Source organism: Archocentrus centrarchus, chromosome 20, assembly GCF_007364275.1.
Source record: "Archocentrus centrarchus isolate MPI-CPG fArcCen1 chromosome 20, fArcCen1, whole genome shotgun sequence".
In the NCBI taxonomy this organism is placed as follows: Eukaryota; Metazoa; Chordata; class Actinopteri; order Cichliformes; family Cichlidae; genus Archocentrus; species Archocentrus centrarchus.
Window position 1 is genome coordinate 27,841,738 of NC_044365.1, and position 18,280 is coordinate 27,860,017.

Consider the following 18,280-nt stretch of genomic DNA (forward strand, 5'->3'; position numbering starts at 1 on the left):
CGGTGTTCCTTTGCGAAAGTGAGACAGTTTCAGGATATTTTTCACTAATGTTATTCCAAACAATGACAGCTACAGATAAAAGTTGGAGAGAGTTGCTATTGTTAGCAGCTAACGGGTTTTGCCATCATAAGTTAAAGTGAGCTATAGTCCTGCTTCCTGCGATGTATTTCCCTAGCTAACAGTAAACTCACCTATTTTCCTTATAATGGAAGATAAATCCATGATCAATGCAACGTTATGTGAAGTTTCCCTGTGTTAAAGTCAAGTAATAAAAGCTTCGATCGAGGTTTGTGCCTCTGCTGAGCTCTTGTTTGCCAGCGTCATGTCAACAACGCCCGTTTTCAACCACCGCGCCAGCGTCACTCCACTTCCTGTGCAGGTCAGGACCGGGTGCGTTTAATTCGAGCAACTGCGTAGGAAAACTGATACACTTAAGAATTAAAGCTCGATTTTATTTTACATTTACACCTGTGACCGTGACGGCAATAGGTTAAGCAACTTAAGGGAAAAATATTTGGTATATTACATTATCTTTTTTTATTACATAATCTTAATGTAACTCATTCTCGTTTTCATCCATTTAGAACAAATACACAACTAAAGGGACAAAAAAGGTCCCAAGCGACCATAAATTATATGCAGTTACAAATAAATAAATATAGTGTCGTGTTTCTAACAAACCTAACGTCATAAGTGGCTGGCAGTTTGCATCCATCTATCCTACTTTATATCGGTGCAACTTGAGGTGCTACAGTTGTGGTCAGCAGTTTACATCCTCTCATCATGGGCGTGAATGTCATGGCAGTTTGGGGCTTTTAATGATTTATTTGAACTGTTCTTTTTCCAGGCTGAAATGATTGTACAGCATACATCGTTAATGTTGACTTAAAAAAAATTATTTTGGATTTTCTCTAATCCACACAGGGTCAAAATTATACATACAGACTCAAATATACATATATTCAATTATTAATTTAATATTCATATATGAAATTAATAGGTGGTGCTGCAGGTTCTACAATGTCTTTTAACTTCTTGTTAAAAGAAGTTAAAAAAAAACAAAAAAACACTGCGCATTAACTTCCTGTTAGTGATCATGATTGACTACAACTGGTAGTTTCTCTGTGGCAGCATTAAAAGGATTTGTTTGACAGCACTCATTGGACTGACCAATAATCAGAACAATGGGAACGTCCAAGGAACTCAGTGAAGACCTAAGAAGGAGAACTGCATATTTGCACAAGTTGGGAAGGTCTCTTGGAGCCATTTCTAAACAACTGCAGTTTCCAAGATCAGCAGTTTGAACAACTGCATGTAAGTACAAGCAAGATGTGTCACTGCTTTGCCAAGGTCTGGAAGAAGACCCAAACTGTCACCCTCAGAGCTATTTGGCCACAATGACAGGAAGCATGTTTGGAGGAGTAAATCTGAGGCTTTCAAACCTAAGAAAACTATACGAACTGTCAATCATGCTGGAGGTAGCATCAAGCTCTGGGGCAGTTTTGCTTCCAGTGGTACCCGTACATTGCTGTTCTGGTACATAAACTGAATAGAATAATGAAGGAGGACTACCTCCAGATTCTTCAGTGTCACCTCAAATCAACAGCTAGATGGTTTAAACTTGGACATAGCTGGGTGTTCCAACAGGACAATGATCCCAAACACACATCAAAACTGGTTTTGGAATGGGTAAAGTAGTACCATTAAGCTTCTGGCATGGCCTTCACAAAAGCCCCAACTTCAACCCTATTTAAAATTTGTGGGCTACACTTACAAGCTGGATGCCAGGAAACCAACTAATTAAAATGAACTCTACCAATTCTGCCAAGAAAAGAGGCTGAATATCCAGCTAGAATTATGCCACAAGCTTGTTGATGGCTACCAAAAGTGCCTGGTCAAGGTGCAACTTGTGGGGGCATATGACCATGTATGTATACTTTTGAACCTGTGTGGGTTAGAGAAAACCCAAACTTGTGCATCCAATTCTTGGTTTTAAAGTAATTGAAGATGTGTGCTCTACAATCACTCCTCCCTGGAAAAAGAGCAGATCAAAGAAATGATCAAAAGTCCCAAATTACCATGACATTCATTGCCATGATGAGTGTATGTACACTTCTGACCACAACCATATTTTGCCATCGACCCTAAACACATGAATGCCAAGTCCTCAAAATCTCAGTACAGGGATGTAGAATCGTTTCAGGAGGGACCCTCCGTATAGTTTGCGTAGTAAATCCCAGGTGATTGACACATGTCTGTCTCTTGCTGGAATGCATTTAAACGGTGTTTGTCATATGACCCGTGTGATGCGCAGTTTGGTTACAGACCACTCATTTGAGCTTTTGAAATTTTCTGTAAACACCCTGAAGCAGTTTCTCTTTCTAGCATCAACAGTGTTTCAAAGCATCTCTCAAAAACTCCGAAGGCTCGTGCATTGCTGACATACTGAATAAATTAAGTCTTAACAGCATCTATGTGATCCTGTCATTAAACACTGATGCTCTCAAAAATCAAAGTTGATGCAATTCATCTCTTAACACAACTACAGGTGCAAATTATTTTCATATTCCAGCTGCAAGAGCTCTCACACTTGAGATGGGACATGGATGCGATCAGCAGACAGGGTGATAATTAACAGACTTAGCAAATGATAATTTGATATCCTAATAATATAATCACACAGCTTTTGTGAAATCCCGGAGGATTTAAGCACATAATTAATTTGGCCACATACCATACAGCTTGTTTTACTGTCATATTGATGCATAAAGTATTAGAATGGTTAGAAAGTATAATCCAAGACTTTCTTTTTAAATTTCACACATAACTTTTTCTCAGCTTGCTTCCTATTTCTCCACCGTCTTTGCCAACATCAAATACATCTTTAATTGCTCCAGAACTCTATGTATTAAGTAAGTAAGCTAGATATTCAAATATAAGGTACTCTTTCATAGCTGCAATATTTTTTATACATCCATTCAATTGTGGATACATTTGTAGTTGTTGGAAACCTTTGCATCTTGACCAGAACTGAAAACAAAGCTTTGTGGGTTGGAACAGAGCTTGTCTGCACAACATGAGTCATATTGATGGCCTTGCCAGAGGGTCCATTGACCTGTGGAGGTTAAAAAATTTATTCCAGTTCTCTCAGCCTCTGATATAGTACACAGGACAGAGTTTTTATGAATGTTTTTGACATTCTACAGATGTACAATGAAAATACAGAGTGAGAGTTCTGACATCCCAGCAGCTGAGGAGGTCTTCTTTACCTGGAAGAGAAATACATTGCCCTAGGTCAGACTAGGAGTTTTCAGTAGCTGTTGAGTCTTCAGCAAAGAGTACATCACTTCACTGTTTGACAACCACCCTGTGTCTTGGATCATTTGTTAGCACTGGCTGCAGACAGGTAACATAACAGGAAACAGAAAAATTGAAAACATAAGGTAAGGTGAAAACATGGTGTTATCGATTCCTGTGTATTTGTCTGTCATGAGCTCTGTGTTTCCCCCTTTAATATTTAAAATCTTCCCTATTTGGTGTTTTGGACTTCCATATTATAACTGCTCATATTTTCACATTTAAAGCTCATCCTAACAACACATTTAACATACATGGACAACTGAATGGGGTCCTGGGACCCTAAGAATTATCTACCATATAAGAAACAATCACAGTAGAAGATAATAATAATAACAGCAAATCTTATTTCTTCTCAAAGCATTATGAGTTATGTAATAAATGCCATCTAAATAAAAAATATTTTGTTAGTGTTACTGCAAAGTTACAAATAACTTGCATAACTTGTAAAAGGAAAATATATGCTTGTTTTTAATATAACGTTCAGCTTTTATCCAAAGTATACCTCTGGGGTCTGCACTGATACCACTCAGGAGGGTGAGGGTTAATTTAAGGATTTTTAACATAGTAAATCAGAAAGAGTTACTTGTTATCTGTCAGATATTTCACATCAGGCTAAATTACTCATATGCCAGAAACCACCTCGGGCAGTTCACGAGTGTAAGCCTGTTCTCTGAGTGGAAAGCGTGCCAATTTAAATACTTTGAAGCCAGATTTACTTTCAAAGCATCTCAGTGGTTGGAGTCCTAAAGCTGATCAATGAGTCATTTAGTTGTGCCAGACCCTACTGGCCAACACAAATACAAGTAATGAGAACTAAACTGCTGATGTCTATTCCATTTTTAAGATAACTTGCAGAGACTAAACACTTCACAGAGCTTTGTAGCATAAATATGATTGGATCTTGCTACAAAAGCAAGATCTGCTGCATTACTGATATTCTCTTTGGATCTTTCTCTTTACTTGTTAAAGAAAAAATAAACATTCTCCCAAACTCAAACCATAGTGCTGATTTGGTATGACTAACTAAATCCTTGAGATATGAAAGGGGCAAAACATAAAGAAAATGGTGTAAACATTAACATAAGGACCATAATGGATTAAGTTTATTGGAATACAGAAATACATTTCCACAAAATCCAGCACCTCTCTTCCTACTACTGCCCTCACTTGCCTCCAGGCCATCACTACCTGATGACAAATAATTAAATCAAACAAAAATGACAATAAAAGTTACATAATCCTCACTGGTTCAAAGAGACACACTGTCCAAAACACACCCATCTGCTTTTTCCATAGATAGCTGTCCAGTTCACACCTCCCTGAGTATTAAAAGTCTTGGTGTCATTTTTGGCAATGCTCCCTTCTTTTCCACTCACATCAGTAATGTCTCACATTCAGCCTACTTCCACCTACGCAACAATTCAGCACTACACCCTTTTCTTTCTCAACACAGCACACAAGTTCTTCCTCATGCCCTGGTCACCTCTCGCTTGGATTTCTGCCATTCTCGCTGGCCTCCCCGATGAACTTCTTAATCAGCTCCAAATAGTACAGAATTCAGCAGAAAGGATCATTATCTGCACCAGGTCCATCGATCGTATTACACCTCTTCTCATCCAGCTTCATTTGCTCCCCGTTCTTTACAACATGAGATTCGGCTTTTTACTTTTGAAGGTCTCCATGACTTGCCCCCCCATTATCTCTCAGATCTCCTTCATCCTCAAAACCCTTTGCATACTTTACACTCAGCCTCAGCTGCTCTCCTTACTGCTCCGTGTTTGAGACTAAGCACCACGGGTGCCAGCGCTTTCGGTTACTCCACACCTCGTCTTTGGAACTCACTACTGCTTCACTACTGTAGTAGACTCTATTACACAAGCTAAAGCACATTTCAAAACCCACCCGTTTAAATTTGCATATGAAATATAATATTTATTCATGTTTTATATTATTTGTTGTTTTTTTTGTTGAGCCTGTTGCTAATTTTGTGTCGCAAGGTGACCCTTGCTTTGAAAGGTGCCAACAAATTTATTTATTTATTTAAAAGAGTAAGGAGGAAGGGGGGTAATTATGAATATTTAATCACTAATACCATTTAGATCCACCTGTATTGTGTTTGTCATTAGTGTGGAGGTAAATATTTAGGCCCAGCCTCAAAAGGTCCATGGAGGTGACTCAATGGCTGGTGAAGGCACACAGGCACATACGGCCATTTGGTAGCTCCCCAGTTTCATTGCAATGACTGCATGTTAACATCCTGCTCTCTTTTCTACGCCTCATTTGTATGGCCCCTAAATGCACCCCCAGAAAAATCATCTTTCAAGAAAAAAAAAAAAACAACAGTTTTTGTCCTCTAAGCGGCAAAGAGTATACAAACACAAAGTTAGAGGGAATAAAAACCAAACAAAACAAATAATAAACTCTCTGCATATTAATATTATAAAACTCCAGTCAAACTACTCACTTTAGCTAAAAAGCTGAAAAATGAAAAAAAAAAGGATAATAAATTGAGCCATCCTCTTCTTCAACCTCCACTCTCTCTCTCTATCTCTCTAATGATACATTAAATTAAAAGCCATGAAAATCTCCCCAAATGTTTCACAAAAGCTTGCTTGGGACTGCAAAAGCATTAGGTGTTGCAGCTTTTCATGCATAAAACCAGGTCAGCTCAGCTAATTGCTAAAGCACTATTGTAATTGTCCAAAATTCAGCAGCCCATATGGCAACACAATAAAATGAGTCACTAGCAAAGTTAACCATGTGAAATCAAAGGTGATGGCATAAGAGACCCAAAGAAGAACATGAGCTAGCATGGACAACTTCTTCATTGTTTTAACCAGGCGAGTGTGGTGATTGAGCACTAGGACTATATAAATGACTCATTACATTGTATACAGACACAGTTGATGTAACAGTAATTAATGCACATCTTTGAAGACCTCCTAAAAGACTGAGGAGGGGAAAGGTAACATGAGTGTGATTTATAGTAGAAAAACCCTGAGATGACACCATCATCTTTACCCGAAAATATTCAGATCATGTTTGAGGCAAACACTTCCTGACTTATTCTACAGTCACTCTTGAAACAAAACCCAAGTGGACCCACTAACTCTGTCACTATCTGACATGCCTGCTGTACCCGTCTTCTGCTCCGCTGCAAGTGTTGAGGATATGAAGGTGGGCACTGAGGGGCCCCCCCGGACTACCCCCCCCCCCCCCCTCCTTCCCGGATGGCAATGATGTCAAGTCAGAGACCTGAGTCAAAGTGAGGCGAGCATAGTCACATTTTGCAAATAATTTGTGGCTGATGCACTGTTCATTAGAAATTAAGATGAAATGCGTGGATCCTCCCCTCATGTAGGGATATCTCATTAAAACAGCGCGGCCTGCTCCACGTGTACACTGTTCCATCCTGACTTGTGAATCAGTGTTTTCAGTCGTGCTTATACATAAATTCAAATTATTCTGGAAATATTGATCTGAAAAGAGACGGAGACAGAGAGAGAGGGAGAGGCGGTCCTGACACACTCATATGCTGTGCTGTGTGGTGTTTGATAACACGGCGCAGATACTCAGCTCCCATTAGAGCAAGATATCGTTTCTGTAAATTCTAAACAGCCTGCTATTAGCAACTATTTGATCTGTTTGTCCTGTCATGACAAAAACAGACTTATTCCCACAGCGGAGTATTTATTTGTTTTTACTGCCTGCCAACAAATACCAGCCACACAAAAGTTTGTTTGTCAGGTCTAATTTAGCTTGTAGAAACATTGCATCCTTGCTTCCCAGTGTCCTTGGTGTTATATCTAAGAGCTCCCACCCCCTCCTTGCCTCCCACTCCCCACCAGCCCTCCACTCCTGTGCCAACACATCAAGTGAAGGCAGCCTGATCAACCCTAATAGGGCCCGGTAATTAGAGTCTTTGCATAGAGCCTGTCTGCACGCAGCTGCCCTAAGCAGGTTGGGGAAGGACTGCCATACACTTGACAGTGTGGAAAAAAACAATGTAATGTTCAGTATATGGACCAAATTAGCCTGGCAGTAGTAAACACAATCTACTTTAAAACAATACTGACACTAATTAGGCAACCAATGTATCATTTCAGAGTTCAAGTTTTAGTTGCTGCATCAAATACTTGAAGTACTTTGAGAGCCAACTTGATGTCGTGCGAATACAAATTAGAAAGACCTTTCAGCACAGAGGCCGAGCACAGCCAGCATTAGGAAACAAAAAGAGGTTCATAGCTCTGCTGTTATACGATATCTGCAGTAGGAAGTTGAAACTTGATTATTGGACTGAGGACTTTATATATAATATGAAGTAAATCACATGCAAACAAGCAAGAAACAGTTAAAAAAGAAGAATGTCTAAATTACCTCAGCCTACAAATAATAATATGTCTTAGTTGTTCATTTTAATGATGCCAATTTACATTCATTAGCAGCTATGCATATTCACACACAGTTACTGCCAGCACTGTTTCCTTACAGAATTTGGTAGAAGGAAAAAAAATAAAATAAAAAATAAAACAAAGCTGAGTACAATGCTTCAAAGTTCTACATTTCTCTACAAGAAACTACCAAGACATAGATGTAGGACAGTTAACTAACCCCCATCCCCCTCTAAAACTCAACTCTTCATTATGGATGCAACTTCTGTCACACTAAACCTTTCCATGCTGCGGTCCTATTATGAAAAGTCCAAACAGCTTGGATCATGCATTTTAAAACCACTGTCTGCGAGAGGGCGGTTGCACCTTATGAAAAATAATCTTCAGTCATTTGTTAAGATGCAAAAATTATTCCAGAGACTGCCTCGCTTATAACTTCACATGGCCCAGAAAGCTGGCTTATGTCTCTGCTATCATGAGTGAACGGAATAGACAAGTTTTGCAGTAACCAAGTTTAAGCATTTTCTCTTTTCCAGTAGCCTTTTAAGTCCTTTTTCTTGTCTTTTTCCTGTGGTGCAACACTTCCCTTTTTGATGCAGCACAGAAATGCAGATGCATTATGAGCGTAAAATGTCTGTTGAATTCTAGCCTACAGGTACCCAGTTAGACATCTTTACAGCTTCTATTTTTGCACCCAACCCCAAAGTATAAAGCATTGATACAGCCTCCTTGTATCTCCTTGCGTGCATGAATGTACATTTCTGAGTTTTATGCCAGAAAGCTGGTCAACGCAAACACATCCTTCTGTTTCTGGTAACTCCCATTAGAGCGGTTAAAATAAAATGTTTTGCTCAAAAGCATTTTGGAGGTGGGCTATTTAAGGACGGGCATGCATTAGTTAAAAAAAAAATCACAAATTTGGTCTTTTTTTTTTTTTTAGAAAAAAGGGTATATACTTTTTTCAATAAAAATCTCAGGAAAATATCGACTTAAAATATTATTATTTATTGAATGCTAATTTTTCCCTTTTTGATTTGATGTGCACATGCTGTCGGAGTAGCGGGGCTGCGTGTGGTCGTGTTGAAGCTGCTGTGTGTCTGATTCGCTGCGTCTGAATCTGCTCCCACAATTCAACAGGCAACAAAGGAAGAAAGGAAGAGGCCGAAGGCTAGGAAGTGTTAGCCAACCTAGGCTTGAAGATGTCAACTTATTGTGTTAGTGTACTCGGCAATATAGACCCGCATGTTTAGAGTAGTGCAAGATCCTGCCATATATACGCTTTGTATTGTCATTTTGGCGGAGGAGCAGACTAAAGGGAAGGTGACGGTAATGTTTTCGAGAAAAAACGCTAACAAAGCTAGCTGGCTCAGGTAGTAAGCTAGTATTAGTCAAGCTAACATTAGCCAACAATCGTCAAGGATCGAATCTTTAATGAGGACTTTGTGCAAGGCGAAAACCAACACCTTTGTGCTGTCTTGGCCACAAATACAAGCAGAAGTGACCAGGTAAGAAACAATATCGTGCACGTTAAAAAAAATGTTTATAGGTATTTGCAAATCCACTTTTATTGTAGATGGGCTAACACACTAGTCATTCGCAAATTTTATTTTAGCATCCAAGCAACACAGCAGCTCTCACGCTGGTATCGGATATGTTATCGGGCGACATTGTTTCTTGTTGTTGTGATTTTAATTGCAGTTGTAGTTATTGTAACCCTGCATGTTGCAATATTGGCGATAAAGTGAAAGGCTAACAACCGCAGCTAAGCTACAGGCATGCTTTTGTGTCCGCAGGCCTTCCCAGGTAAGGACAAATGTGACTAAGCTTGGTCTTGTTATTTAGAAATCGCTTTAAGTGACTGTATGCCTGCGTGATAATGTATTTTTTTTTCTGTGGTAAATCCACGTGGTAGTCAGACGTGAACTTTTAAAATGAGCTGGCTTTTGTTTTTCGCAGCATCCAATGAAAGGTGGTGGAAGTGGAACTTGACCCAGCCAACTGAGTCACCATTTTCCTGCACATCATGGTGAGTAATCAGATTGCAGCTGTTTTGGTTATCAAACATCTGTGCATGTCTGAGGAGCTTATGTTTGAAGTATTCAGTGATGTAAAAACTAAAAACTAATTATATTGTTTCTGTGTGATCTGTTTGGTTATGTACAACTTTAAAAAAAAAAAGGAGGGGGGGGGGACTGTGTGTTTAAAGGCTGCAAACACCTTTTGACTGCTTTGTTTTGCTTAAAGGGCTTAAGTCAATGTTATGAACATAATATGTAAAAATCTGAAAGTGTACTTTTACAACCAAACAAAGAATATCTTGTATGTTTTTTTTTTTTTTTATCTTACTTTAGGGTTTAATGGCTCCACTGTGTGCATGACTTGTTTCATGTGGCCTGATGGGAGGACATTGTGGATAGTACTTTCATCAGGATATCAGGAGAGCCATCCCATGCCCTCATTTTGGAGGGCCTGTCAGAATGAAGAAGATAAGCCTTAAGACCATCCGCAAGACCCTCAGCATAAAGGGCAAAGAGGAGGGTGACTTTGTCATGCTCCAGCAGCCCTCAGCGGAGTTTTCTAAGGATGAGTCAATTTTTGGGGGCTGCTACACCAAAGAGCTTTCTGCCTGTGATATTGGTAGTGAAGACGAGAAAGGGGGACAGAATAAAGGCCGCTCCAAAAGTGAGACTCTGATGGGATCGCTAAAGAGAAGGCTGTCTGCCAAACAGAAGGCGAAAGTGAAAGGCAGCTCCTCTGCCATTGGCTCAGTGGATGATGAAGACACTTTCTCATCTTCTTCTGTCCCCATCAGCTTCACTGAGGTAAAAGCTCAGAGACCCCATAGATCTTCATCCTTCCGGAGTCACCATTATAGCCCTTCACCATGGCCTTTGCGGTCTGTCAACTCTGATGATGCGTGCATCAAAATGGAGGTAAAAGTTAAAGCCATGGTTCACTCACCTAGCCCAAGTCCCAACTTAAACGGTGTCCGGAAAGAATTTCATGATTTCCAGATGGAAGGGCTCCTTCAGGACCAAGCAGAGTCCTTAAAGAATCTCCAGCAACCACAAAATGGTGAGCTGCATCTAAATATTGATGAAAATGATGTGCCTGTGGTGCTGGGGTTGACGCCCCAGGACTACATTCAGTACACAATGCCTTTAGATGAGGGAATGTATCCCGAAGGGTCTCACTCCTTCTGCCTGGAAAGTTCCTCTCCTATGGAGGTGGTGCCAGAGGCAGACAATGGGTCCCTCCACACAGAGCAGGGACAGGAGGAGCATGAACTGGTTAATGGGATGCCTTCAGATCTGTTCATGGAAACCTCAGTCAATAGTATTCTTCTTGGTTCTGCTGGCATGATGCTCCAAAACTCAAGAGTGGAGATTCCACCTCCCCTCTCTCCACTCCTGCCACCCATGACAAGTAATGGACATATTCCAAGGACATTTTCGGGATTTAGCTCTTCAGACAGCCAGGTAGCTGAGAGGGTAAGACACCACCTCAACTTTGACCCAAATTCAGCTCCTGGGGTAAGTCGGGTATACGACTCAGTCCAGAGCAGTGGGCCCATGGTTGTGACCAGCCTGACGGAGGAGCTGAAGAAGCTCGCTAGGCAGGGCTGGTACTGGGGTCCCATCACACGCTGGGAGGCAGAGGAAAAGCTGGTCAACTTGGCTGATGGTTCATTTCTGGTCAGAGACAGCTCTGATGACAGGTACCTGCTCAGCCTGAGTTTCAGATCACAGAGCAAAACTCTCCACACCCGCATTGAACACTCCAACGGACGCTTCAGCTTCTATGAGCAGCCTGATGTGGAGGGACACACCTCAATTGTTGACTTAATTGAACACTCTATTAAAGACTCAGAGAATGGGGCTTTTTGCTATTCCAGATCTCGCCTACCAGGGTCTGCAACCTACCCCGTCAGACTAACCAACCCAGTATCTCGGTTTATGCAAGTGCGCTCCCTGCAGTACCTTTGCCGCTTTGTCATTAGGCAATACACAAGAATAGACCTTATCCAAAAGCTGCCCTTACCTAACAAGATGAAAGATTATCTGCAGGAGAAGCACTACTGAGGATACAGACAGTAATTTGCACTTTTGTGTTCAGTTAAGAGATTTACAAAAGGTTTACAAACAACCACGGTTTTGAGATGATTGGTTCTGGTGGCCTTCAGTTTGTGTCCATGTGACCCTGTCACTGCTTGGCCCTTCATTCCAATGTTCTGGGGGTTTTCGCTGGTTTTAGGAGGCTCTACTTCCAGAAATATAGGCCAGCACAAAATCTATTGCAAAAACACAGCAGAGGTATACAGCCAAGCAATCTTATTTGAATACATTAAGTGCAGAAACTAGGCACCTGTGATGTTGGTTACATCTATAATATCCAGCTGTGCAAGTGTAACACATTAAAAAAACAAAAACAAAATTACTATCTGCATTCAGATTGTGGAGTGGGGAAATAAATGTTCCTCTGAATTTAAGAATAATTGAATTTTAACCTGTAGTAAATATGAAGGATGATTTCAACACAGAACTATATTGTTGCATTAGATTTTAAGGTCTCTGCAGACTGACCAATTTGGCTCATCTTTTGCTGTTTAATTTTTTAGTTGTTACCTTCACTTAGAGCACTCAGACTGCAAATGAGAACATTATGCATTCTTTCTATGCTGTTAGTCAAATAGAAAGGTAGGACATCAGCATATTTGCAATGACTGACCCATTATTTTAATTTTAATCAGATTTTCTTTTGCTAATTTACAAACATAGCTCTTTATTCAGAGGATGTAGTTTCTCCACGAAGCATAAACAGACCTTCGACTGGCATGTGGCAGCTCTTACTCAATACTTCAGTGCTTCTGTCTTAACATGGTGGTGGCTTTATTTTTTTGAGCTTGTCGTGTGGCTTACTTTTCAGCTGTACTGGTGAACACACAGACATTAATAGACATGATCTATTGGTGAAAGGTTAATCTTTAGTACACATTTATGACATTACAACTGTTTAGCAAAAGATGTCCACAATCTGCCTGTCTGTCAGAGGTTTCAAACAGATTGGTCAGAGAAGTAGCTTTAAATTATATGGCTGCATGCAGCCATTATACATTGTGCAAGCCTAAAGGTACTGATAATGCTGGATTTTAATGTTGTGCTGTTTTGTAGTAACAGCATAAAGTTTATGTATAAACTTTTTTAAAATATGTTAAAAGTGAAAAAAATTCTGCTTTGGGAATGTTACAAAAACTGCACCGCAGCTCAGGCCTAACAAGTTTGTCACTATGTGTAATGCTTTTATCTGCATGTTATAAAGGCTTTAAGACTGTCAATTAAAGGCACTGTAGAACTACACTAATTGAGAGAAGATGTCACAGTAAAAGGGGGAGAGATTTTTGGCTGTGTTATTAAAACGGGACTGAGTAAAAGGATGTTAAATGCACAGTTGCATTTACCTTAGGCAGTTTATATAAAGAACATTGCCCTCAATTACCCTACGACTGGAAGAAAAAAAAAAAAAGCAAAAAAAACCAGATCTCTAGTCAATTGACAATCTGAATGTAGGGATGGCTGTTTCTTAGTCTCTTAATGCCAGCAATGAGCTGGACCCAGATCAAAGGAATCCCAAAAATGGCAAGCTTAGGTGAGCGGATTTGGGAAAGCCAGAGTTAAGTCGTCCTTGCCATCTTGGAGTCATGCCAGTGTTTCAGCATATGACAAAAAGTTCAATCACAGCTGCATGTTGTCATTAGTGTTACATGGTAAACAAAGGCATACAGTTTTTGTCATTGCTTAGTCACATTGTTCTCAGCCTCCACAGAACTGCACTACCCCACAGATTATCTCTCTACTGGGTTGTTTCTGCTGGAGTAAAGGGAAGAGCACACAGTATGCTACGCAAGTGCTTTATATGGATACTTGACAGGGAATTGTGCTTTCACATTATGAATGAGCATCTTTTTTTGACATCAGTGTCCTTAAAAGTATTTTGAACAACTTTGGTAGGTCGTTAGCGCATAGTTCTAGTTTGTTAGCTGGAAACGTTGGTGTCTGAGGAAGTTACTATGAATCTAGCACAGCAGAAATTAGATAGGAACTTTGAATGGTGTTGCATGTTTAAAAAAAAAACGTAACCTTTTAAAGCTTTTGAGTTGTATAGGAATGAAGGATTTGGGTCGTGTTAGGCTGTGTCGAGAGATGTTTCTGTCACAAACATTGGCTGGATATTCTGTGTACAAGAAATGTTTTTCCTTTTTGTTTTTTGAATTCTTGAATGTTTCTTTTTGGTATTTTTTTTTTTTTTTTTTTGTGACATTTGCCATCTGGGGGATGTGGTTGTACAGAGGCAATGTGTGCTTGTTCGAGTTATCCATTTTATCTGCCTGCAGACCATTTTCAGAAAGCATGGGAAACTTAAAAAACGACATTGACACATTATTTGCACTTGAACATTTTTCATACTTGGATCCTCTCCTGCCTAGAGTCGTCCTTCAGATGGTGTGTTGGTGTTTTTTTTTTTTTTTTTTTTTTTTTTTTAAATGGTAAAATAGTCACATATTTGTCCCTGTGTGTTCATATAACTGTCAGATTAAAATGAAATTGTTTTGTTTTTGTCATGTGGGATAAAAAGGGTAATTCACCAGCATCATTTCAAAGCCTCTGCAAATGCTCATTGGCTGTCAAGGAATGGGATCATGGCATGAATGTGGATACAAATCTGATTTTGACTTTTTTTTTTTTTTTTTTTTTTTTTTCTTTCCGTGTGTTTCTAAATGTTTCAGTTGAAATGTGAAAAATAAAATGTTAGTCTTTTTTTTAATACTATTTTCTTTTAAATGTATTTCCATTAAAATGTTTAATCTGTTATCAAATTTTGACATGCAGGAGCCAGTTTAATACGGTATGCTGCTGTGATTTTTCTAAATACTAGTTTATTAAGCATTATTGCCTTCAAAGTTTGATTCCAGAGGTTGATGCTTGTTCAGACTGCTGACGCTTTTTTGTAGTGATAACAAGCTGTTAAGCACTTAACAAGCTCCCACCCCCCACCCCACCCCACCCTCATTTTCGTGCATCTTGGTGTGTGAAGGTAATTGTTTACAACATTATGTTTGGACATGCCCCTCCCTTTTTTGTTGACCCTCTCTCACGTGAACATCTTGGTACAATTTGAAAACTCTATTTCTTTTAATGTGTTATACACATTTGTGCTGCTTATAGATATGATTGCCTTTCTTGTATTTAACAGTGGGGGAAATAGAATGTCACCAATGTAGATGTATGTACACATAATGACTTTGGTTATCATCTTGGGAGAGCAAAGCAGATTTGTAGTCAAAGGAGAATTAGTAGCGATTAGTAAACCCTCTGTAGAATTACCAATTCACTCCAGTTTACATTGGTTGTCAACTTTCCAAAATAGATGGTCTTTTTGTACTTTTCTTTTGGGGAAAAAAAATCAACAGTGATTTATTGCACATTTTGGATACAGTTGAAGAGTTTTTTGTATCTGCCAATTATAAATTATAAATAAAACTATATTCTAAAAAAAAAAAAAATGAAATCTTGTGTTTTCAATAGTTGTTAATGGCAAGATGAAGCATGCTTGCTTCAGACCATAGTGTGTTCCAGTGATGTACTCTATAAGAGCCGGGTCATGCTTGCAGCTGTGTTAATGGGTAAATCATGGAGGTCTTAAAGAGATTCAGTCCACAGTGGGTGCAAATTGGCAGCTAATCCCAAAGCCCTGGTTGCCTAATTTACAAAGACGATGCAGGCAATCTTTGAATACAACTGAGTGAAGCAGAGACTCTGGGGAAAGATTAGCAGTGATGCTACCATCTTGCTTGAACTTCACTTTGAGTTGACTCTGGAGAAATAGTGAGTGAGTTCTTGTGTTAAGCGAGAGGAGAAGATGGGAGTGGGGTAATGGTGTCAGCTGTGGACTTGGATCTGCTGAAACATGATTCGCATGATGATTAGGAGGTAGGCTTTGTTAACTGCTGTGTCTGACAGGCCTCTCTAGGCATTTGAGGTGAAGATACACAACTGTTTACTCTCTCCGCCCGGTTCAGGATGATTTATTCATGGCACACACCGGTGGTCGCATGTCATATAGCGATGCCTCCATCATAAAAAGACTCATCTCTGCCTTCCACTGTTGCTGTATTTTTTTTTTTTTTAATTTGCAGTTTTTCAAACTGTTTATATTCAGAATATAGTGGGGGAGGTTTAACTTTGTTGGCAGAGTGCAACTTGTCATAATATGACACAGCATCTCAGCAATTTTGGATTTGTCTGCAGATGTAATATTGGCCCCATTCACCTTGCCAACTCATACCCAGGAAGTTGCCTGTGTATCTTCACTTTAGTGTACATCACTTTAGTGTGGTGGTTTTGAAGAAAAGCTGTCACTTTCATGCCATCTCTAATGCTGCTTCAGCAAACCTCCAACTCATGCAAAGAAGAAGTCTTGAAACATCACATAAATGGAAATTTAGGTACATTCTGTCCAATAAGTTATTTACAGTTTATGTGCATGAAATTCAGTATACACAGTTTGGTCTGGTGTAATGTGATCAGGGCCTAAGCAGTGGGGGAAATGAATATTTGACCCCCTGATTAATTAATAACTGCAACCCCTTACAAAGACATGAGCAGTCTATAAATTATAGACCACTTTTAATGGTAGGTTTAATTTTATAATGAAACATACAGTACCAGTCAAAAGTTTGGACGCGCCTTCTCAGTCAGTGTTTTTGTTTTTTTTCCCCTACATTGTAAATTAATACTAAAGTCATCCAGACTATGAACAGACACAGTGAATCATGTAGTGAACTTAAAAGCATTAAACCAAAATGTTTTTTAGATTTGAGATTCTTCAAAGTAGGCACCTTTTGCTTTGATTACCGCTTTGCACACTCTTGGCATTCTCAATCAGCTGAAATGGTTTTCCAACAGTCTTGAATGAGTTCCCAGAGGTGCTGAGCACTTGTTCGCTGCTTTGCCTTCACTCTGCAGTCCAGCTCATCTCAAACCAACTCAGTTGGGTTTAGATAAGGTGATTGTGGAGGCCAGGTCATCTGACGCAACACTCCAGCACCCTCTTTCTTGGTCAAACAGCCCTTACATAGCATAGTGTTCGGGGTCATTGTCCTGTTCAAAAACAAATGATGGTCCTACTAAATACAAGCTAGATGGGATGGCATGTCACTGCAGAATGCTGTGGTAGCGATGATGGTTAAGTGTCAGATTTTGTATCTTTGTAGCAATTCGACCATAAAGTCCAGATTCACGCATTCTTCTCTCAACAGCTGATGTTAACGTGTGTGCTACTTGAACTCTGTGAGGCATTTAGGTGCACTCTTATCTTGGGTGCTGGTAACTTGCGGTTTCTGACGCTGGTAACTCTGATGAACATATCCTGTGCAACAGAGGCAACTCTTGGTCTTCCTTTCCTGGGGTGGTCCTGATGAGAGCCAGTTTCATCCTAACGTTTGATGGTCTTTGCGACTGCACTTGAGGATACTTTCAAAATTCTTGAAGTTTTTCAGATTGACTGACCTTCATTTCTTAAAATAATGATGTACTGTTGTTTTTCTTAGTATAGTATACTTAGTATACCAACTCTACCTCTTCACAACACAACTGATGGCACAGCTGTTAACTGAAAGCCATTCCAGGTGGCTGCCTCATAAAGCTGACTGAGAAAATGCGAAGATGTACCAAGATGTCATTAGCAAGGGGTGCCTACTTTGAAGAATCTAAAATCTAAAACATATTCTGGTTTAACACTTTTTTGTTTACTAAATAATTCCATATGTATTTGCTTATAGTTTGGATGTCTTTAGTATTAATATACAGTACAGACAATTTTTAAATAATGAAAAACCACTGAATTAAAAGGTGTGTCCAAACTTTTGACTGAAACATACTATCCAGCAAGTCTTTTTGGCAACAACTTAATGTTGTTGTTGTTCTTGATGATTCACAAGTGGAAGAAAGATAAATTTACTGTCAGACATGCTTTGTCTAGGGCCCCACCCAAGATCTTTCTTGTGCAGCATTGATAATGTTAAGAAGACTTTGGGATAACTCCAGAACTACATGGCAGGATGTTCTTGATGCTCTCAAAGGAGCTGGAATCACAGTCACCAATAAAACTCTTGGCAACACAATATGCCATTATAATTTAACATTTACTCACGCTCAAGAAGACCCATGTTCAGGCCCTTTTGAAGTTTTCCAATAAACACTCAAAGATCTGATGAGACTTGGGAGAATTTGATGTGGTTAAATAAGACCAAAATTGAGCTGTTTGGAATCAATCCATTTGCCACAATCATAGGGAAAAGTATACCATCCCTACTGTCATGGGGGAGGAAGCATTATGCTTTGGGGGGTATTTTCTGCAAAGGATATGGGACAACTGTATTAAACTAAAGGAAAGACAGAAAGAACCTCCTTCACTTGGCCAGGGCATTGAAAATACATCATGCATGGGTCTTCCAGTAAGACGGTAACCCA

At 39.6% G+C, this 18,280-nt stretch overlaps 2 protein-coding genes across 4 annotated transcripts in view; one reads left to right on the forward strand and one right to left on the reverse strand.

Annotated features, from left to right (window-relative positions):
- rttn (rotatin) overlaps positions 1-357 on the reverse strand; it is a 32,351-nt gene extending 31,994 nt beyond the window's left edge. For all 3 annotated transcript variants that reach the window (XM_030756584.1, XM_030756583.1, XM_030756582.1), the window contains exon 1: positions 192-357. In XM_030756584.1, coding sequence (XP_030612444.1) covers positions 192-222 — 31 coding nt within the window. In that variant the 5' untranslated portion in view covers positions 223-357. The remainder of the gene's footprint in view (positions 1-191) is intronic.
- Positions 358-8,898: 8,541 nt separating this feature from the next.
- Positions 8,899-15,264, forward strand: socs6a (suppressor of cytokine signaling 6a). Its single transcript, XM_030755986.1, has 3 exons — positions 8,899-9,256; positions 9,708-9,777; positions 10,103-15,264. The coding sequence occupies exon 3, from the start codon at positions 10,229-10,231 to the stop codon at positions 11,831-11,833; it is 1,605 nt and encodes a 534-aa protein (XP_030611846.1). The 5' UTR covers positions 8,899-9,256; positions 9,708-9,777; positions 10,103-10,228; the 3' UTR covers positions 11,834-15,264.
- Positions 15,265-18,280: the final 3,016 nt, after the last annotated feature.